This window comes from Mercenaria mercenaria, chromosome 11 (assembly GCF_021730395.1).
Source record: "Mercenaria mercenaria strain notata chromosome 11, MADL_Memer_1, whole genome shotgun sequence".
NCBI classification, from domain to species: domain Eukaryota; kingdom Metazoa; phylum Mollusca; class Bivalvia; order Venerida; family Veneridae; genus Mercenaria; species Mercenaria mercenaria.
This window is the reverse complement of record NC_069371.1, coordinates 19,870,584-19,893,877: the sequence shown is the minus strand read 5'-3', so window position 1 is coordinate 19,893,877 and position 23,294 is coordinate 19,870,584. Positions and strand designations below refer to the sequence as shown.

General features: G+C 37.1%; 1 protein-coding gene across 3 annotated transcripts in view; it reads left to right on the top strand.

Annotated features, from left to right (window-relative positions):
* LOC123531512 (receptor-type tyrosine-protein phosphatase N2-like) overlaps positions 1-23,294 on the top strand; it is a 297,876-nt gene that overhangs the window by 88,777 nt on the left and 185,805 nt on the right. For 2 of the 3 annotated variants that reach the window (XM_045312552.2, XM_045312551.2), the window contains exons 5-7: positions 7,198-7,254; positions 15,615-15,776; positions 23,005-23,157. In XM_045312552.2, the coding sequence (XP_045168487.2) occupies positions 7,198-7,254; positions 15,615-15,776; positions 23,005-23,157 (372 nt within the window). The remainder of the gene's footprint in view (positions 1-7,197; positions 7,255-15,614; positions 15,777-23,004; positions 23,158-23,294) is intronic. The other variant, XM_045312553.2, reaches the window with a different exon arrangement.

Sequence of the window (23,294 nt, the reverse complement as noted above, 5' to 3'; positions counted from 1 at the left end):
CATACTCAAAACTTGGTCATGTGGGAGAGGTGAGCGATTCAGGACCATCATGGTCCTCTTGTTGAGATATTTGACCATGATTAAAGTAAACCGGACATTTCACGCTAATTTAAGGACGTTATTTTGAATTATTTAACATGTGATATGTTTTAATATCATATTTTGACTTTACAATATAGCAACAGTACCATTGTAATAAATTTACTCACAGGTTGCAATTAATTCATAAAATGATTTTCTGTTCCGTACGCCAAATCCAGTCTTTATTCTATGTTTTCCGGAAAAATGGCGTCACGCCATCACTTCCGGTTTATCAAACGTGCAGAACTACCTTAAAGGTCAAGGTCGTAGCAGACAGAACATGGAAATCCATTTCCAGTCAATAACTAGAGAACACTTTGACCTAGAACCTTCAAATGTCATAGGGTGATAGGACTTACAGAGTAGATGACCCCTATTGATTTTCAGGTCACTCCATCAAAGGTCAAGGTCACAGGGAGCTGAACATAGAAATCTCTTTTCAATCAATAACTTGAGAACCACTTGACCCAGAATGTTGAAACTCAATAGGATGATTGGATATGCAGAGTAGATGACCCCTAATGATTTTGGGGGTCACTGCTTCAAGGTCAAGGTCACAGGGGTCTGAACATGGAAAACCATTTCCAATTCATAACTTGAGAACCACTAGGCCTAGAATGTTGAAACTTAGTGGGATGATTGGACATGCCAAGTAGATGATCCCTATGGCAGCCAACCATCAATTTCTCTTTGACTTTTGCTCCTGTCCCCTATTGACTTCTTGCTTATGACTGTGCATTGGGGGAGACATGCGCTTTTCTACAAAAGCATCTCCTAGTTTGAACCATTCTTGAGTCCGCTTGCTGGAAAGATCAGTACTGGTGTCAAATGAGGAGGCGTGGTCGTGACCCCAGTAGGGCTTGAACCCACAACCCGTGGGTTAAGTGGCCAACACCTTAACTACTAGACCACCGCTCCCTGTCATTTCACTCTCAATAGCCAGTATCAGATGAAAATCAAAAACATGGCGTAGCATGGATTAGTTTATAGGTTGCCTCCATACTGGATATATTACATTTTAACCCTTATCTAGCTGGACACGACTGATTCTGTTTTTGCAACAAGTGTAGATCATAATCTGTCTGCACATTAGTGCAGTCTGTTCAAGATCGGCATTGTTCACCATTCAGTCAGTATTTTTTTGTTTAACACCCCTTTTAACAGTTAATGGTACTGTCAAATTGAAAGATGGACAAGTTCATAATAGTAATTTAGCAGGTAAGGGTTAAGACTTCTCAAATTTGTTGTCAAAGTTCTGTTTGTTATTTGCATTTGCTGGCTAAGTAAATCATGCAGGAGCTTAATGTCAGACTATGCAATGTCAGGAACGGTATAAGGAAGAAATGTAACTTCCATATATGGGTGCTTAATTATCAGCTAGTCCATATTTTATATATTGTCTAGGATATTTATTTCAGATCATGACACCTGATGGATTTATTTATTGCAAGGGGTGGGTGGATTGCCCTTTAAGTCTCATTAGCTGAAAATAATTTTGATGTACAGTCAACATCATACTTGCGACCACCTTAAATAAGCGATTTTTATCTCCACTATTCGGAGAATAGGGGGGCTATTCTATTTGCCTGGCGTTGGCATGAGCTTTCTTGTTTAAAAGTTTTTCGGCAACCTTTGTTTTTCTGTCATATCTTTGTTACTGTTGCTTATATCTTACTGTAACTTCACATAAACATTGTCCAGCATACAAACAAAGTATGTGCAGGGGCTGGGCCCATTATGCCCAAGGTCAAGGTCACCAAGGTGTTATACTTAGGTTATTTTTAAGGTTAAAGTTTTTTGGCAACCTTTGTTTTTCTGTCATATCTTTGTTATTATTGCTTATATCTTACTGTAAGTTCACATAAACATTGTCCAGCATACAAATAAAATATGTGCAGGGGCTGGGCCCATTATGTCCAAGGTCAAGGTCACCAAGGTGTTATACATAGGTTATGTTTAAGGTTAAAGTTTTTCGGCAACCTTTGTTTTTCTGTCATATCTTTGTTACTATTGCTTATATCTTACTGTTAGTCCACTTAAACATTGTCCAGCATACAAACAAAGTATGTGCAGGGGCTGGGCTCATTATACCCAAGGTCAAGGTCACAAAGTTGTTATACTTGGAATTATTTTCATGTTAAATTTTTCTGAAAGCTTCGTTTATAGACGTATTATCTTTGGTACTTTAAAAGATAATGACTTGAAATTAAAAATATTTCTTTATAATTATCATCTGCGTGGTTACAATCCCCTTAACTCTAATTGTATTTTTGACAGAATTATGCCCGTTTCATACTTAAAAGTTTTTTGCCTATCTTCGCTTTCTGGATATAACTTTAGTACAATATAAGATGAAGATTTGAAGCTTAAAATTATCTTTATCATCATCATCTACATGTGCGGTAACAATTTCCATAACTCTGATTTGTATTTTTGTTCTGACCAAATTATGCCCCTTTCGTACTTAAATTTTTTGACAAACTTCGATTTCTGGACATAACTTTGGTACTATATAAGATAATGACTTGAAACCCAAAATATATCTTTACCATCATCATCTGCATGTGTGATAACAATCTCAATAACTCTAGTTTGTGTTCTTGACAGAATTTTGCCCCTTGGTGTATCTTCATTTTAAAGTAGAGGTTTCTTATTGAGACATATATTCATTTTACTGTCAAATCGCCGAATAGTAGAGCGCCCTGTCTTACAGACAGCTCTTGTTTTATTAAACAACCGGTCAAAATCCTCAGTACATAAATTCATTCCATTCAACGGCTTTTTTATTGGACTAGGGACCAGGTTAATGTAGTTCCAGCAGGTAACATATTCGACAAAAGTATCTATTACTAAATTAGTGTAATTAGCGAGTATGCTTTGCACCTGACTGAATGCAATTAATCATTGTGATAGTCGAACCGACAAACAATCCAGCTATAATTTTCACAGTTTGTGGACTTGGAAAAGTGTTCACGATCATGAAATCTTATGTGTATTTTTTCACCATCATGGTGTCCACATCGGCTAAACACAAAGTATTAAACTTAAACGAAAGAATTAATATTAACATTAACAGTTAAAAATAACTTTTTTCTTCACCTGACTGAAATTTATTAAGAGACCATTCCATTTAGAGAACCACTTTTAAGCAGTCCGTGGGCAGTCTCTTAATACAATGTTGATGGTAATTATAAATCTGCATTCTGATATTGTAGTTCAATATAAGTTTGATAATACTAATGATTTTTGTCATGGTCGTCTGTTTTCTAAACACCTGATGGATATATTGATTATGTACTATAATAAATTGAAAGCAAGTCTTGGTAATACAAAAACAAACAGCAATAAATAAATATTTCCGAGGAGATATTATGAAAGGTTGTTGTTGTGGAATGAAGTCGCACCTTCACATATCCGCAAGCATATTGTATCAATTTAATCCTCTATATGGCATACAGATTATTGCTCTTCGTTTTACAACACCATGAAAAGAAATTGTTAATTGCTGCTGGTCATTGTCATGAAATCCAATTTCTGAAATAATGGAATTATTGTTGCCCAGTAATACTGTAAGCACAATGTATCCACATAATCTTGTTGTTAAGTCAAAGTTTTGTAAATAGATCCATTTACTTCACCTAGCTTAGCAATAACTACGATTTATATCAAAGTCTCAAAGTGATATCTTTTAAAAATTTCTTAAGAGAGACACCTGCACATTATTTAGCTATTTGAACATAATTCTATGATATATCCCTAGGGCAATTCCTACATATGAAACTTAATTTACAAGGAGGATGTAGGCATAGGAAATAGAGATCAATATAATTGCACCTTTACTAATCCTACCAGGTGTTCTGTATTACAAAAGTGGATCTATTGTGACATTTTGATACAAGCAAAACTGTATTATCTGCACTATTATTTACCTACTGGTACTTCGTTTTATTATTGGCTTGTTAAAAGTTAATTTTTTACCATATGTAAGTTGACAAAATCATATGAACCATGTCTTGAGGGGTAAATCAAACACAAATGAATAAATCCTTAATGATTTTGTTGTGCAAAAAAGTATGATATTGTGTCTTAAACAGTTTTCATTTTCCACTCAATTGTGTAATTGCAAGGGAAGTAAACTAATAGATCTCTACTTATAAGTACTAGCCCAAGGCAAGAGTTGTCATTCTTTGTGGATCACAACTTTAAATTAAAAATTAAAACTTCTGTTATTGATATTAACAAAACTATCATAAACTTCACATTTGTGAAATCATTTTTGGTTATTTCAAGGACTTGGAAATTAATTTCTAGACTTTATTTAATGTAATTCTATCATTGAACATTTTAGGGCCTATCTCTAGAGGATGGGCTGAATCAAGACTAAATTTATTGTGTAATTACTTCCCCTGATTTCTACTAAATAAGGAAATTGCCACATGTGGTTTAACTACCAGATACAATGAAATGCATCCTTGGAGAATTTGAACATGCTTGAAAAGAAAAAACATTGCTCCAAGTTCAGTTTGATTTAAACTGACAGAGAAAAAAAAATGATTCAGGCCCTGTTTACACAATCATAGCAAGTGTTTACTGGCTTTTACTGAAGAATCTTTGTAAGGCATAAACAATGTTAGGATTGTTCAAAGAATATTTGGAAAACTCAGATTTTAGCTAAAAGGTCACAGATTTGGACCAGTCTCCACAATACTTTGTCAAAATGTTTGCCAAAACAAAATCTTGGACAAACTAGGTTACTCAGACTGATTTTAGAGAAACCTTGTTTGCACTCTAAATGTCACAGTTTCTATTCAGGAGGTATAAAACTTGTTCAAAATGTTTATATAGATTTTCAGATTACAAACTGGGTAAGTTGGAATCAGAAATTAGATTACTTGGTCAAATCAAAGAAAAAACTCATTTAAACTTTGTTGGCCACATTTTTACTGATCTTAATGAAACTTCGTCAGACTGTCTAGAAACCTAGACAAAGTACAAAGCTACATGTAGGTCAAGTGAGGTCAGTAAAGGTCACTAGGCAAAAGGATAGAAAAGCATGAGCCTTGTAAATATGCTCTACTTAATTTGCATTAAGCCTCATCAGAATGTTTATTTAAATGAAATCTAGGTAATATTTGAAACTACTTTATTGGGTGTATGAACATTGTCAGTTGAGCAAAACAGAGCCTATATAGCCCTCCTATTGCTCATTACCACAGATCTTGACTAAAACATGGATGTAATGTATCTCCATATTTATCCAGTATTTGCAGAAGACTTCCAATACAGCTGAACTAAATAAACACACTTGATGATATATCTTGTAAAACTCATTTCTTTCTTGAAGGGAAATTTAGGAGAAATTATTAGGAAACAAATTTAACTTCATTTAGTGACTTTCCTGGACTGGTACATTATCTCTTCTGTGTTATATTCATGACTTTACTAGGTCAAAATATTTCACAAAAACAGCTGTATAAGTATATCAATTTTCTTTTTCTGAACGCGCAAGTTTTTAGGGTAAGCTTTTCTTATCACGGTCTGTACATCTGTCTGTTAACCATTGTTTTTAAAGACATTTTAAAAGAAAAAAATCAGGTGCTGATTTTATTTACTTTTGTGATGCAAAGACAAATTTTAGGTACCCCTTTCTTGGCCCCTAATAGCAGAACTTGTCACCACAAAAGGGGAGATCTGAAGTTTGTTTTGATGTTTAGAACTGCTAACTATTTACAGAGATAAGTAAATTATTGTTAAAAAAAACCAACAAAAATAGGATTATTTGTTGAGTTTATGCACAACTTGTATATATGTTTACGGTAGTGTCAGAGAAATTTCAAAAAAGGGTCTTTTCAGAAACTGCTGACCTGATTGAGGAATAATTTCATGCAGATGCTCCTCGGGTGATCTTCTACCAAACGACTTCAATTTGTCCGAAAAAAGTTGCTACCAGAGCTAAAAGAAAAATCTTCATACGCCATCTCCCTCTAAACCCCTGATTAGAATTTGAAATAATTTCACAGACATGTACCTTAAGTGACTGTTATTAAAGCCATCCTAATTTGTTATATGGCCACTTGGGGAGGGTACTAGGCTACTTTCCAAACATGGCACTGGAAAACTTTGAGAAAAGTTTATACCTCAGATTCTGCAGTGCAGCAATTGGGCAGTTGGTTTTTTTGATGATTCTACCAAAGATTACTTTCAGTTTCTTTTAGTTTGCTGATAAAATCATAAAATTATATCAGAAGCAATGCCTTAATTTTTTTCACAGTTTCAGATATACAGACTGCATCATGTTACAGGGTTTTCCTTACCGCGTAAAAAGCGCGGGATTACGCGATTTTTGGCAGTCATGTCCCCAAAAATCTGCAGGAGTACGACCTTGATGTCGCACAAAAAGTTCTTCCCGATAATTTTTTTCTCATGGCTTTTAAAACTCGAAACTTAATTTTCAGCAACATCTTTGTTTATCTTCTTTTTTTATCAAAGCATCCATCTTGGAGAGAAAGCCAAATTTAGTTTGAAATGCACTATTTCATTGGACAGAAATATATAGCGAACCAATCAAATTTCGATCTGGTTAGTCTGAACTCGGACGGTATATGTTCAACCGCATAAAAGGTCGATCCTTCAGTGTTCGTGACGAGTACGTATTATCGGCTGTCTCCGCCAGTGCTAAAATAAGACTATGGAATTCCAAAAATGTGGTATTTAAAGTTGTATGGAGAAAGAAAATGATATTAAACCCTATGTAACATGTATAAGTCTACTGTATCATGAAAGTAACAGTTTAAAAAGTTAGTTTCAAAAATGATAAATAAAGAACATAACTGACTTTCACTGTTTTTATTCCATAGTTTGTTGTTATACAATACAGGACAAAACTACAGTTAAAGTTATCAAACAATAATCAATATTTAAAACGTCCCCTAAAATCGTGTGTATGTCCCCTAAAATGCAAACCTACGGGACATCATGTCCCCCAAATAAAAAATCCTAGGGAAAACCCTGATGTTATATTTAAAATTTCAGAAGAGATCCAACAGACTATACTGCAATCTTTGATAACTGACATAATCATGTTATATTTAAATTCATGTCTGTTGTATATTTCAGAAGAAATCCAGTCACTTCCTCCTAGTTTGGCCAACACCCTGGATAAACTTATACAAGGTAATATTGGCTCAATAGAAATTCATACCTTAAGAAATATTTAGCCTGGCTTCCTGGCTTGTGGGGTCGTGAGTTCGATCCCTGGGCAGGGCGTATGTTCTGTGACTACTGTGAAATCATTAATATTCGTGGGGGATTAATTTTCATGGATTTCGTGGCTGAGTCAATCCACGAAATTTAATCCCAACAAACAAGTAAAATTACCATTCATTTAATGTTCAGAAGTTGAAATCTACGAATTCATATCCCCACGAAATTGCCATTTTGACCAAAACCTTGAAATTTCATGCCCACGAAATTAAATGTTTTTACAGTGTTTGATAAACAACATTGTGTCTGAAATCATTAGTCCTCCACCTCTGATTCATGTGGGGAAGTTGGCAGTTACTTGTGGAGAACAGGTTTGTACTGGTACAGAATCCAGGAACACTGGTTAGGTTAACTGCCCGCTGTTACATGACTGAAATACTGCTGAAAACCGAGCCAGGGGGAATAAAAAATGTCATTATAGAAACAAGCTGCTGGAGTTACTTTCACTGCTAATGAAAGAAACCTATATATGAAAATAAGACAGAACAAACATAGGGATGGCAAGCCAGTCAAAGGAATATTTTGTAATTTTTATCCCCCGCCGATGAAATCGGGAGGGGGGTATTGAAATGGCGTTGTCCATCCATCACGTCCGTGCGTGCGTGCATGCGTGCGTGCGTGTGTCCGTCCGCAGCCATTTCTCAGTAACTAGCAGGTAGAATTTCATGAAACTTGAAATAAACATGAACCAACATACTGCGATGATGCCCGTCAAGTTTTTATTTGGATTGGTCGATTTCCCTTAGAGTTATTGCCCTATGATTTAATGAAAAATGCCCAAAAATGTCCGTCCGCAGCCATTTCTCAGTAGCTAGCAGGTGGAATTTCATGAAACTTGAAATAAATATGAACCAACATACTGCAGTGATGTCCATCAAGTTTTTTTTTTTGGATTGGTCAATTTCCCTTAGAGTTATTGCCCTTTATTTACTGAAAAATCCACGTCTGCAGTCATTTCTCAGTAACAAGCTGGTAGAATTTCATGAAACTTGAAATAAATATGAATCAACATACTTTGATGATGTATGTCATTTTTTTTTTTCAATTGGTCAATTTTCCTAAGAGTTATTGCCCTTTAATTATTTGAAAATCTACAGATTTGTACATAACAAACCAACCAATTGGTAGAATTTCATGTCGATTTCGATGTTTTGTACCCCCACCCAGTCACCCCCGCTGCCCCTCCTCCCCCAACCAAAAAATAGCATTCATTTTCTGTTAAATTGATTTTGACAAATGAAATTATTTGCTTCTTTTGCTTCTTAGTAACATCCTTAACTTTTTGCCGGATATATTTTTTTGCCATTCCTGACCACAAACCCTTTCGGCGGGGGATACCAATTCATCGAATTTGCTTGTTTATTTGTCTATGTCCAGATTAGATGCCATTTTCTCACCAGCTATTACATGTTTGTGAAGTTGTTGGTTAACATTGTTAAAAACTTACTGCTGTTATGTTTGAACCAAGGATCATCCGAAACATTGAGTCATCCACAGAGCACAATCAAGCTATTGAACTATAATGCTGGTTTCTGTGTATGAAGGTAAAGTGAACTGATTATGGACAGGCTTATTAAAAGGATTGCAAGCCTGTCTAGCAGACAGATCAGGTAAACTGCTGTACTCCAGTTCCATGTGAACTGTAGGCATTTTGAGTACATTGTCTCTGCTGCAAAAAATAGGAAAAATACTGTTTCTGCTCAAAAACTTTAGTTTGCATTGATGTATTGAAATTACACTTGGCCTACAGGTAGCTTATAGAAAAACCAAAGTTGGGATTGTGTATGGGGTCAGTTGGTTGAAGTTCAAGGTCAGTATAACATAATTAACTACCTCAGTAGCATAGTGTTAGAACATCTTTTTCGAATGTGGGAGGTCATGGGTTCACTTCCTGGCTGCATCATACCAAAGATATGAAAAATGGTACTGGTAGATTCCTCACTTATATTCGAGTGAGGCAGTACAAAAAAGTTGGGAATTGGACTCACTGCTATAAGTAGACACTGTGGTTTATATGACTGAAAAGTTGCTGAAAAAGACACTAAACCTAAACGCTTACACACAGTGTCTTAATTAATCTGCATATGTAGAAAATTTCATGGTGGCGCACTGGTCTACACCATTGGGCCAAAGTTACCTTTTATGATATGGGATGGACAGTTTGTGGTTCAAATCCTGTTCAGGACCTGATTTGTTTGTGTAATTAAAAACCCCTTGATCAAGGTCAAGGTTAAGGTCACAGTTACTAAAATATTTTTTTTTCACTAGTGGTTTCTGGTTATATCTTTAGTTAGGATTGACTTACTGTCACTGTCATTGGTATATAGCAAACTTACATATAAAGAACTGGCTTTGGATTGTACTTGGGGTCACTGTTACTAAAAATAGTAGAATGGGTTTTTCTCAATATCTTTAGTTTGGGTACACCAATTGTCAACAAACTTGGTGTTTAGGGACAGAGGTTGGGAATATATTTGGGGGGTCACTCAGGTTAAGGTCACTGTTAGTAAAACTAGAGAAATGGTTTTCGCTCAATAACTTTATTAATCTGCATACTTCAAAAGTTCCTCTGTGGCGCACTGGACTTAAATGTTGGTCTAGTGTACTATTTATAATGTTGAATGAACAGGTCACAGTTCAAATACTGGTCTGAGCCTTACTTTTTTGTAATAAAAAAGAGTCATTTAGGTGCCATAGGATCAAGGTCAAGGTCGAACTCATGACTTCAGTAGGAATGTTATATGGCAATGAGACATTTATGTTTGTTAGTCCCCAACCGGTGGAGCATGGTAGGGGACTATAGGAATGCCCCTTCTTCCATCCGTCCATCTGTCTGTCCTGCTATAACTAAAAAGTATTCAAGCTATGTTCAATAAACTTTGTATATATATAGAGGGCAATTTGTAGATTATGCACATATATAACTTATGCTAGTAGGTCAAAGGTCAAGGTCACTATTGAAGGTCAAGTGAAAATTGTTTCTGCTTCATAACGTTTATATGCATTGATGGATTATCTTAGCGCTACACAAAAACTCTCCCTATGGTGAGACAATGTGTCAGTGCATGATCAGTGTCAGTTAAAGGTCAAGGCCGCTATTCAATGTCAAGTGAAAATTTGTTTCTGCTCCATTACTTTTAATTGCACTGAAGGATGTTTTAGCATATACTTGCAGGCTTCACCATCATTGCTCCAAATTATTGCCATGTACTATGATTGAATGTACCTGCAGGCTTCAACATCATTGCTTCATGTTATTGTCATGTACCTTCATTGCCATGTACCTGCAGGCTTCACCATCATTGCTTCACATTATTGCCATGTACTTCAGGCTTCACCATTATTGCTCCACATTATTGCCATATACCTTCAGGCTTCACTATCATTGCTCCACATTATTGCCTTGTACCTTCAGGCTTCACCATCATTGCTCCACATTATTGCCATGTACCTTCAGGCTTCACAGTCATTGCTTCATGTTGTTACCACATACCTTCATTGCCATGTACTTTCATTGCATATATATATATATATATATATATATAACTTCAGGCTTCACCATCATTGCTCCACATTATTGCCATGTACCTTCAGGCTTCACTGTCTGCTTCATGTTGTTGCCACATACTTTCATTGCCATGTACTTTCATTGCATATATATATAACTTCAGGCTTCACCATCATTGCTCCACATTATTGCCATGTACCTTCATGCTTCACCATCATCGCTTCATGTTACTGCCACATACTTTCATTGCCATGTACCTTCATTGCATATACCTTCAGGCTTCACCATCATTGCTCCACATAATTGTCATGTACCTTCAGGTTTCTCCATTGCTTCATTGTACATTTGCAAATCACATTCATAAAGGATGGTGGCTGGTCCTAAAGGAACACTGTAATTTTTCAAGCTTTATAGTCTTATTGACTTACTAGAGAAACAACTTAGAAAACTGTCATGAATGTGTATCAGGGAACAAAAATTATTTTCCAATAAAATCAAGGGAATTCCTTTCATATTATTAATCATGGAAAAAACCTATCTGAATTGAAATTTAGTTCTCCCTAAAGTATTGTTTAATGACTTCATTTGTGTCTGCAAAAAAAAAAAAATACATTACAGGCACATTTTAATGGAGTTAACATAAAGGTTATTTTTCAGAAGAATGGATAGTGAATGTTAGGAACTTACATTTAGCTTATTTGCACAAGATTGTTGTACATAATTTCCTGCCTATTTTAGAACAAGATATATACAGGTATGAAAAGAAGTCAAAGCTACAAAATATAACAAGTCACCTTCATTTATTACCAATGTTTCTGCTGCATGAACCGTCCACAGGATACATAATAAGCATGATAAAGGAACTGATGTCCAAGTCAAACAACAAAATTTAACAAAAAATCATGAACGAGAATCACATTGTGAACTCAAAACTGGTCAGTATTCCACAAAGCTTTGTGATTGACTGTGGCCGAAAGGTCAGATAGATCTTCATTACACTTTAAATTCAAAACAGAATAATTATGCTCTCAAAATTGTTGAATGAACATGTTGCAATAAACAGTAATAAATCACCCATTCACTTTGTTTGCATCACTCTGTATCCTTCTTTACACCAAAAATCAGTCATCTTGTTTGCATCACTCAGTCGCTTTTTTTGCACCTATCAGTCACATTGTATCACTCATTTACTTTGCATCACTCATTTGCTGTGTATGCACCAATCAGTCGCCTTGTTTGCATCACTCAGTCGCCTTGTTTGTAGCATCACTCATTTACTTTGCATCACTCACTTTCCTTGTTTGCATCACTCATTTACTTTGCATCACTCACTTGCCTTGTTTGCATCACTCACTCACTTGCCTTGTTTGCATCACTCATTTACTTTGCATCACTCAGATGCCTTCTTTGCATGGCTCATTTACTTTGCATCACTCGGTCGCCTTTTTAGCTCATGAGCTTTTGTGACCGCCCTGTGTCCGTCGTCAACAATTTGACTGCTAACATTCTAGAGGTCACAATTTTGGCCCAATCTTAATGAAACTTGGTCAGAATGTTACCCTCAATAAAATCTTGGATGAGTTCGATATTGGGTCATCTGGGGTCAAAAACTAGGTCACCAGGTCAAATCAAAGGAAAAGCTTGTTAACATTCTAGAGGTCACAATTTTGGCCCAATCTTAATGAAACTTGGTCAGAATGTTACCCTCAATAAAATCTTGGACGAGTTTGATATTGGGTCATCTGGGGTCAAAAACTAGGTCACCAGGTCAAATCAAAGGAAAAGCTTGTTGACACTCTAGAGGCCAGATTAATGACTTTATTTTCATGAATCTTAGTCAGAATGTTAATCTTGATGATCTTTAGGTTAAGTTTAAGTCTGGGTCCTGTGGGATCAAAAACTAGGTCACCAGGTCAAACCAAAGGAAAAGCTTGTTAACACTCTAGAGGTCACAGTTTTGGCCCAATCTTAATGAAACTTGGTCAGAATGTTACCCTCAATAAAATCTTGGATGAGTTCGATATTGGTTCATCTGGGGTCAAAAACTAGGTCACCAGGTCAAATCAAAGGAAAAGCTTGATAACATTCTAGAGGTCACAATTTTGGCCCAATCTAAATGAAACTTGGTCAGAATGTTACCCTCAATAAAATCTTGGACAAGTTTGATATTGGGTCATCTGGGGTCAAAAGCTAGGTCACCAGGTCAAACCAAAGGAAAAGTTTCTTAACACTCTAGAGGTCACAGTTTCGGCCCAATCTTAATGAAACTTTGTCAGAATGTTACCCTCAATAAAATCTTGGACGAGTTTGATATTCGGTTATCTGGGGTCAAAAACTAGATCACCAGGTCAAATCAAAGGAAAAGCTTGTTAACACTCTAGAGGCCAGATTAATGACTTTATTTTCATGAAACTTAGTCAGAATGTTAATCTTGATGATCTTTAGGTCAAGTTTAAGTCTGGGTCCTGTGGGGTCAAAAACTAGGTCACCAGGTCAAACCAAAGGAAAAGCTTGTTAACACTCTAGAGGTCACAGTTTTGGCCCAATCTTAATGAAACTTGGTCAGAATGTTACCCTCAATAAAATCTTGGACGAGTTTGGTATTCGGTCATCTGGGGTCAAAAACTAGGTCACCAGGTCAGACCAAAGGAAAAGCTTGTTAACACTCTAGAGGTCACAGTTTTGGCCCAATCTTAATGAAACTTGGTCAGAATGTTACCCTCAATAAAATCTTGGACGAATTTGATATTCGGTCATCTGGAGTCAAAAACTAGGTCACCAGGTCAAATCAGAGGAAAAGCTTGTTAACACTCTAGAGGCCGCATTTAATGAAACTTGGTCGGAATGTTAATCTTGATGATCTTTAGGTCAGCTTTAAATCTTGGTCAGATTGGGCCAAAAACTAGGTCACCAGGTCAAATCATAGGAAAAGCTAGCTAACACTGTATAAGCCACATTTATGACCACTTCTTAACGAAACTTGGTCAGAATGTAAATGTTGATGATCTTTAGGTCAAGTTTAAATCCGGGTCAGGTGGGGTCAAAAACTAGGTCACCAGGTCAAATCAAAGGAAAAGCTTGTTAACACTCTAGAGGCCACATTTATGACTGTACCTTCATGAAACTTGGTCAGAATGTTAACCTTGATAATCTTTAGGTCAAGATCGAATCTGGGTCATGTAGGGTCAAAAACTAGGTCAACAAGTCAAATCAAAGGAAAAGCTAGTTAACACTCTAGAGGCCACATTTATGACCATATCTTAATGAAACTTGGTCAGAATGTTAATCTTGATGATCTTTAGGTCGGTAGGTCAGGTGAGCGATACAGGGCCTTTATGGCCGTCTTGTTTGCATTACTCATTTACTTTTCATCACTCAATTGCCTTGTTTGCATCAATCATTTACTTTGCATCACTCAGTCGCCTTGTTTACATCACTCATAATGCCACCCTTCGAAGAAGGGGTATATTGTTTTGCAGATGTTGGTCGATCTGTATGTAGACCAATCTGTTTCCGGATGATAACTCAAGAACACTTTGGCCTAGGATCATGAAAGTTGATAGGAAGATTGGTCATGACCAGCAGATGACCCCTATTGATTTTGAGATCAGTAGGTCAAAGGTCAAGGTCACAGTGGCCCAGAACAGTTAAACGGTTTCAGGATGATAACTCAAGAATAGTTTGGCCTAAAGTCATGAAAGTTAATAGGGAATTTGGTGTTGACCAGCAGATGACCCCTATTGATTTGGAGGTCAGTAGGTTAAAAGTCAAGGTCACAGTGACCCCGAATAGTTAAACGGTTTCTGGTTGATAACTAAAGAACACTTGGGCCTAGGATCATGAAAGTTTATAGGATGGTTGGTCATGATCAGCAAATGACTCCTATTGATTTTAAGGTCAGTTGGTCAATCTCAAGGTCACACTGACACGGAATAGTTAAACAGTTTCCGGATGATAACTCAAGAACGCTTGGGCCTAGGATCATGAAAGTTTATAGGGAGGTTGGTCATGACTAGCAAGTGACCCTTTTTGATTTTGACGCCAGTAGGCCAAAGGTCAAGGTAACAGTGACCCGGAACAGTAAAACTGTTTCCGAACGATTACTTGAGAGTGCTTGGGCCTAGGATCATGAAAGTTGATATGGAGGTTGGTGACATGACCAACAGATGACCCCTATTGATTTAGAGGTCAATAGGTCAAAGGTCAAGGTCACATATACACAACGAGCATATAATTTCTGTTCCTTGTGCAATTACTGAATGCATCAAGGAAGGCATTTCATGTTCTGCGAGCTCTTGTTTACTTTGCATCACTCAGCCGCCATGTTTGCATCATTCATTCACTTTCATCACTCAGCCGCCATGTTTGCATCATTCATTCACTTTCATCACTCAGCCGCCATGTTTGCATCATTCATTCACTTTCATCACTCAGCCGCCATGTTTGCATCATTCATTCACTTTCATCACTCAGCCGCCATGTTTGCATCATTCATTCACTTTCATCACTCAGCCGCCATGTTTGCATCATTCATTCACTTTCATCACTCAGTTGTTTATTTGCATCACTCGCTTGCCTTGTCGCCTTAATGGAATGTTTCATTTGTAACACCATAAGCAACATGGTTATACAGTGCATGTTCAGGATTAATAAAATGGAAATTGATTGTATTATAGTACCTGTGATCCCCTCTGAAATTTAGAGAAGAAGTTAATAAATAGTCTGATCTTTACACTTCAAATTCTTAATTTTTTTTTTACAGGAGATATAACACCAGAAAATTTGACAGATGTAGAACTGGAATACTTTACTCCTTATGTGTCTAACATGTTACTGCGTCTGAATGATGTTGATGACAAGATACCCATGGTTGATGAGCCAGAAGCTTGGAATGATATTCCTGTAGAAGAAAATATGATGCAAGGTAAAAAAGAAAGGGTTATGTTTTCTATGAAGGTATAGATACGGTGGGTTTAGGAGTATAAAGTATTGGGGTCATTTGTTTCCAAGGTTATGAAACTACAGTTTGAACACCCACCCGTCTTAACTGCAGAGCCATATTGTTTGGTTTTGAGGTCAGTTTTAACCATTACCCTGCTAAATTTCTAGAATGAACTTGTCCATCTTCCAATTTGGGCAATACCATTAACTGTTAAAAGGGGTGCTTACCAAAAAGTTACTGACTGAATAGCAAACAGTGCAGATCATGATCAGACTGCACAGATGTGCAGGCTGATCATGATTTGCACTGGTCACAAAGGCAGAACCAATCGTGTCCAGAATGGTATGGGTTAAAAACAACAAATGGAAAGGCTGCATTTGGACAAGATGGAGGCTGCATCAGACGGATTTCCAGATGTTCAGTTTCAGTTCAGAATACGACTCCACAGTTATTTCAGTACATGTATAATATTAATGAAATATTTTTGAAAAATCAAAAAATCAAATGATTTATTAGTTGGAGAAGCAGTTAGTTAATGTAAGTTTAAAGGACTTCCTCCACAAATATATATTTAAACAATGTGGAGAAATAATAATTGTAAAAGACTCAAAAGCTATCATTAAATCTAAAGATGGTTTGGAGAAATGTTCTTCAATAAACTTTAAGCAGTAATAGCATTATTTTTTGTATAAACATGAATGATTAAAGTTTTGAATAATGTCAGTATTTTCTTAGAGTTTTTATTGCCAAGAGTATTAATAGACATGGTATGAACATATTTAGATGAGGTTTATATAGACTGAAGCTGTGTGTCATTTGGAGTTCTGCCATCAGTCTTCCATTGTCATATGTTTACGATTATGGTTGCTATCATATTTTTAGCTCACCTGTCACAAAGTGACAAGGTGAGCTTTTGTGATCGTGCAGCGTCCGTCGTCCATCGTCCGTGTGTGCGTCCGTCCGTCCGTGCGTAAACTTTTGCTTGTGACCACTCTAGAGGTCACATTTTTCATGGGATCTTTATGAAAATTGGTCAGAATGTTTACCTTGATGATATCTAGGTCAGGTTCGAAACTGGGTCATGTGCGGTCAAAAACTAGGTCAGTAGGTCTAAAAATAGAAAAAACCTTGTGACCTCTCTAGAGGCCATATATTTCAAAAGATCTTCATGAAAATTGGTCAGAATGTTTACCTTGATGATATCTAGGTCAAGTTCGAAACTGGGTCACGTGCCTTCAAAAACTAGGTCAGTAGATCAAATAATAGAAAAACCTTGTGACCTCTCTAAAGGCCATATTTTTCACGGGATCTTTATGAAAGTTGGTCAGAATGTTCATCTTGATGATATCTAGGTCAAGTTCGAAACTGGGTCACGTGCCATCAAAAACTAGGTCAGTAGGTCTAAAAATAGAAAAACCTTGTGACCTCTCTAGAGGCCATATATTTCACAAGATCTTCATGAAAATTTATTCAGAATGTTCACCTTGATGATATCTAGATCAAGTTTGAAACTGGGTCACATGCCGACAAAAACTAGGTCAGTAGGTCAAATAATAGAAAAACCTTGTGACCTCTCTAAAGGCCATATTTTTCATGGGATCTGTATGAAAGTTGGTCTGAATGTTCATCTTGATGATATCTAGGTCAAGTTCGAAACTGGGTCACATGCGGTCAAAAACTAGGTCAGTAGGTCTAAAAATAGAAAAACCTTGTGACCTCCCTAGAGGCCATACTTGTGAATGGATCTTCATAAAAATTGGTCAGAATTTTTATCTTGATGATATCTAGGTCAGGTTCAAAACTGGGTCACATGAGCTCAAAAACTAGGTCACTTTGTCAAATAATAGAAAAAACGACATCATACTCAAAACTGGGTCATGCGGGAACAGGTGAGCGATTCAGGACCATCATGGTCCTCTTGTTTAGCTCAGGTGACAGGGTGAACTTTTGTGATCGCATTTTGTCCGTCGTCTGTCCGTTCACAATTTCTTGTAAACAAGATAGAGACCACTTTTTGCAATCAATTTTAATCAAACTTGCACACAACCTGTATTGGCATAATATCTCGGACCCTTTTGAAAACTGGCCAGATCCAGAGTTATGGCCCCATAAAGGGCCAAAATTTGCAATTTTGGCTTGTGAACACTATAGAGACAACATTTTGCAATGTATTTTAATCAGACATGCAGACAACTTATATTGGCATAATATCTCACTTCCTTTCAAAAACTGGCAGGTTCCCATCATGTGTTTCAGAGTTATGGCCCCTTAAAGGGCCTATTTTTGGCTTGTGAACACGACAGAGAGCGCATTTTGGAATCAACTTTAATTAGACTTGCACACAACTTGTACTGACATAATATCTTGGTTCCTTTCGAAAACTGGCCAGTTTCCATCATGGGTTCCAGTGTTATATGGCCCCTTAAAGGGCCAAAATTTGCTATTTTGACTTTTGCAGCAATACAGAGAGAGTAATAGGCTCCAGAGTTTAGGCCCCTGATTGACCCCTGAGAGAGTCAAAATTTGTTTATTTTTACCTTGTGAACACAATAGAAGTGACATTTTACATTTGATTTTGACCACACTTACACACACCTTAAGTCACAATAAGATCTTGGTTCCTTTCGAGGCTGATCACTACCAAATAGAATGTAAGCCTCCGCAGGTCTAGTCACAAGTAGTCCAAATATAAATAGTACTAATCTTTTTTCCTTTCCTAGTGCATTTTCTCGGCAGCAACGTGCTTACTTTTACCCTACCGCGTTTCAGTATGTATCACTTTGCATTCTAATGAAATCGGCATGTTCCTATTGGCTGCTAGATAAAAATGGCGGCGTAAGAATTTAATGTCACGAAAAGAGAAATTGAAAGAAGCGAAAAGTAGTAAAATCAGCGGGTTGTATTTAACGAACTGTAGTTTTCTTATATAAAAGTTAACACCCCCTTTTCTTTTTGTTTTTCTAAAGTAGCGATCTAGTTCTTTATGGGAATATAAGTCTCTGAAAATCTGATATGCTAGAAAATGTCGAAACACCGTTATGAAGTGAGTGGATTTTATATGAAATAAAGAACAGCCGGATTTAGTGGTGTTCAGCCTATAAGGGGCAATACATGTTATTTTCTGAAACCCCTCGAAAATGAATGGAAATGCCATTAATCTATTCTTTATGATGTAAAACGGTAACAAATGGCTGAAAACGCTTAAATTTCTTGTGTTTTTGGAATTTAGATCGAATTTTCGACCAGGTGGCACTATTTTGGTTCGTTTTAGGACCTAGTAAATGTCTTTTCTCGCATTTTAGCACTTCAGTTGTCTAAATAATATTGAAATTAGCATGTTTCTGAATGAAAATGACAAACATCGTAACGATTAAATGGGTGTTCAATGTAAATTCCACGAATAAGGTAAAATTAATTGAAATATTGCTTGCACAGGGCTAAATTTTGCATAATTTTGGGGATGGGGGTGACCTGTAATGAATTGTCATTTCTCTACATTTTCTCAATATTTTGCACCAAAACAAAGCAGAATCATTGTGAAATAGATGTACCTTGAGAATGAATGCAAATTCATGGAAAAATCAAACAAAAAAGTTCTCTTATAGGCTGATCACTACCAAATAGAATGTAAGCCTCCGCAGGTCTAGTCACAAGTAGTCCAAATATAAATAGTACTAATCTTTTTTCCTTTCCTAGTGCATTTTCTCGGCAGCAACGTGCTTACTTTTACCCTACCGCGTTTCAGTATGTATCACTTTGCATTCTAATGAAATCGGCATGTTCCTATTGGCTGCTAGATAAAAATGGTGGCGTAAGAATTTAATGTCACGAAAAGAGAAATTGAAAGAAGCGAAAAGTAGTAAAATCAGCGGGTTGTATTTAACGAACTGTAGTTTTCTTATATAAAAGTTAACACCCCCTTTTCTTTTTGTTTTTCTAAAGTAGCGATCTAGTTCTTTATGGGAATATAAGTCTCTGAAAATCTGATATGCTAGAAAATGTCGAAACACCGTTATGAAGTGAGTGGATTTTATATGAAATAAAGAACAGCCGGATTTAGTGGTGTTCAGCCTCGAAAACTGGCTAGATTCCATCATGGGTTCTAGAGTCATTGCCCCTGAATGGAGCAAAATTTTCTATTTTGGCTCTTTCAGCCATATAGAGGTTTCATTTATGCTTTGATTTGATACGAACTTGCACAGATTACTTTTGATGATCTCTAGACCAAGTTCGAAACTGGGTCATATGGGGTCAAAAACTAGGTCACTAGGTCAAATCAAAGGGAAAGCTTGTTAACACCCTAGATGTCACATTTATGACCCTGTCTTCATGACACTTTGTCTGAATGTTTATCTTGATGATTCCTAGGCCAAGTTCAAAACTGGATCATATTGGGTTAAAAACGAGGTCACCCGGTCAAGTCAAAGGAAAAGCTTGTTAACACTCTTGAGGCAGATCACTACCAAATCAAATGTAAGCCTCCACTGGTCTAGTCACAAATAGTCCAAATATAAAATAGTACTGATCTTTTCCCCTTTCCTCGTGCCCTTTCTCAATAGCATCATGATTTCTTTTACTCTACCGCGTTTCAGTATGTATCACTTAGCATTCTATCGAAATCGGCATGTTCCTATCGCATGCTACATAAAAATGGCGGTGTAAGAATCTAATGTTTTGGAAAAAGAAATTGAAAGAAACGAAACTTGGTCAGAAGCATCCTTGTCAGGACCATACTCGGGTTTGTTCAAATGGTTCCAATTGACTGCTGATTTAACACATAGCAAAAGCTTTAAACAACTTTATTACATGAACCTTTTGATCGATCTTCATTAGATTTGGACTGTAGCAATCCTTGAATTATTCTGCATTTCTGTTTGATTGCACATAGGGGCCACTGTAAAGCTTAAAATAGAGAAATACCTTGAATGATTTCTTCTCATGAACTGCATGATGGATATTCACCAAACTTGATGGTAAACAATGCCAGCCAGACACAATGTAGCTACTTAAGGCAGGTGGCTGCTGTAGTCAAATGGAAACCTAACAAAAAATGTCATTGTGGAAAATCAGCTGACTGGCTGCTGAAGTCCAATGACTGCTTAATACAGGTGGCCATTAAGGCAGGCTCAACTTTGTACGAGATTATTAGTCCCCTACTGGTTGAAAACCAGTTTCGGGTACTATAGGAATGCACTTTTTCATCCGTCTGCAATTTCGTGTCCGGTCCATAACACTGTCACTCATTAAGGGATTTTAATATTACTTGGCACATATGTTCCCCATGATGAGATGACGTGTCATGCACAAGATCCGGATCCCTGGCTTAAAGGTCAAGGTCACAGTTGGAGGTCAAAAGTCAACAGGCCTTTTTCCTGTCCGTTCCATAACTTTGCCATCCATGAAGGGATTTTAATGTTAGTTGGCACAAATGTACCTCATAATAAGACAATATGTCATGCACAACTTTCAGACCCCTAGCTCAAAGGTCAAGGTCATACTTGGCAGTCAAATGTTTATATGGCATGAACAGGGTCTGTTTTGTGTCCGGTCCATAACTCTGTCATTCATTAAGGGATTTTAATATTACTTGGCACAAATATTTCCCATGATGAGACGACATGTCCTGCGCAAAACCCAGACACCTTGCTCAAAGGTCAAGGTCACAATTGGAGGTCAAAGGTCAACAGGGTTTTTTTCCTGTCCAGTCAATAACTCTGTCATCCATCAAGGGATTACAATATTACTTGGCATAAATGTTCACATTGATGGGATGATGTGTCATGCACAACACCAAGAACCCTAGCTTAAAGGTCAAGGTCACACTTGGAGATCAAAAGTCAATAGGAATTTTTTCTTGTCCGGTCTATAACTTTGTCATGCAAAAAGGATTTAAATATCAGTTGACACAAATATTCCCCTGGATGAGACAATGTGTCATGTGCAAAAACCGGGCCCTTAGCTGAAAGGTCAAGGTCACACTTGGAATTCAAAGGCCAAAAGGGCTTTTTTCCTGTCCAGTCTTTGTCCGGAGCATTTCTTCTTCATGCATGAAGGGATTTTAATATAACTTGGCACAAATGTTCACCACATTGAGGCACCCTAGTTTTTAGATAACTTCCCTTTGTTGTTACTATAAATAGCTTTACTTTTTTATGTCCCCGGCATCTACTGATGCGGGAGGCATATAGTGATTGTCCTGTACAAGGTTAACCAAATGGGACAGTTTCGTCTAGCATCAATACCCTTTACTAGAATGACTTGATACTAATGCAGATGTAACCTGTTACCATTCCTCATCTTCAAACATCACCTGACCTCAGTTTGACCTTGACCTTGACCTCGTTTTGGACTTAGGTTGCTTTGTATCGACAAGGATGCCACTGGGGGCATCAAGCGTTTATTGAACGCAGCTCCTTGTTATTACTGGCTGTAGGAAAAAATAGAGACCACTTTTCTGTGGTACAACATGCATGTTACATCCAAATTTTAGGTGTATTTTTACTTATCTCTACCTGGTAAAGAGTTATTTGTGGATACATTATAAACATTTTTTTTTTCTTTTTAGGATTTTTGGTTTTGAGAAGATAGCTGTAAGTGGTGTTGAGAGGATAGCTGTAAGTGGAGTTGAGAAGATAGCTTTAAGTGGTGTTGAGAGGATAGCTGTAAGTGGTGTTGAGGGGATAGCTGTATGTGGTGTTGAGAGGATAGCTGTAAGTGGAGTTGAGGGGATAGCTGTAAGTGGTGTTGAGAGGATAGCTATAAGTGATGTTGAGAGGATAGGTGTTGAGAGGGTAGCTGTAAGTGGTGTTGAGAAGATAGCTTTAAGTGGTGTTGAGAGGATAGCTGTAAGTGGTGTTGAGGGGATAGCTGTAAGTGGTGTTGAGAGGATAGCTGTAAGTGGTGTTGAGAGGATAACTAGCTGTAAGTGGAATTGAGAAGATAGCTGTAAGTGGTGTTGTTGAGAGGATAGCTGTAAGTGGTGTTGAGAGGATAGCTGTAAGTGGTGTTGAGAGGATAACTGTAAGTGGTGTTGAGAGGATAGCTGTAAGTGGTGTTGAGAGGATAGCTGTAAGTGGTGAGAGGATATCTGTAAATTGTGTTGAGAGGATAGCTCTAAGTGATGTTGAGAGGATAACTGTAAGTGGTAACTGCAGAAAATTAATAACTTGGGTATAGTTTCCCATTGATGATTATAAGAAATGAATTGTAGGTGCTGAGGAGCGTCCATATGGTATTGATGAAGAAGAAATGATGAGAGATGTATCAGGTGATACTGACGATGCTCTCCCAGTGGAGGATGACCTGGCTAATATTGTACAAGATGAAGTAGATAGACAGTACTTTGAGAAGAAGTCAGATACAGGTAATTGTTACTGTTCCCCACTCTTGGGGAAAACAAATTGTTTTTGCCCTGTCCGTTCGTCTATCTGTCGCACTTCATTTCCGATCAATTACTGGAGAACCATTTTACCTAGAACTTCATAGAATGATAGGGCTTAT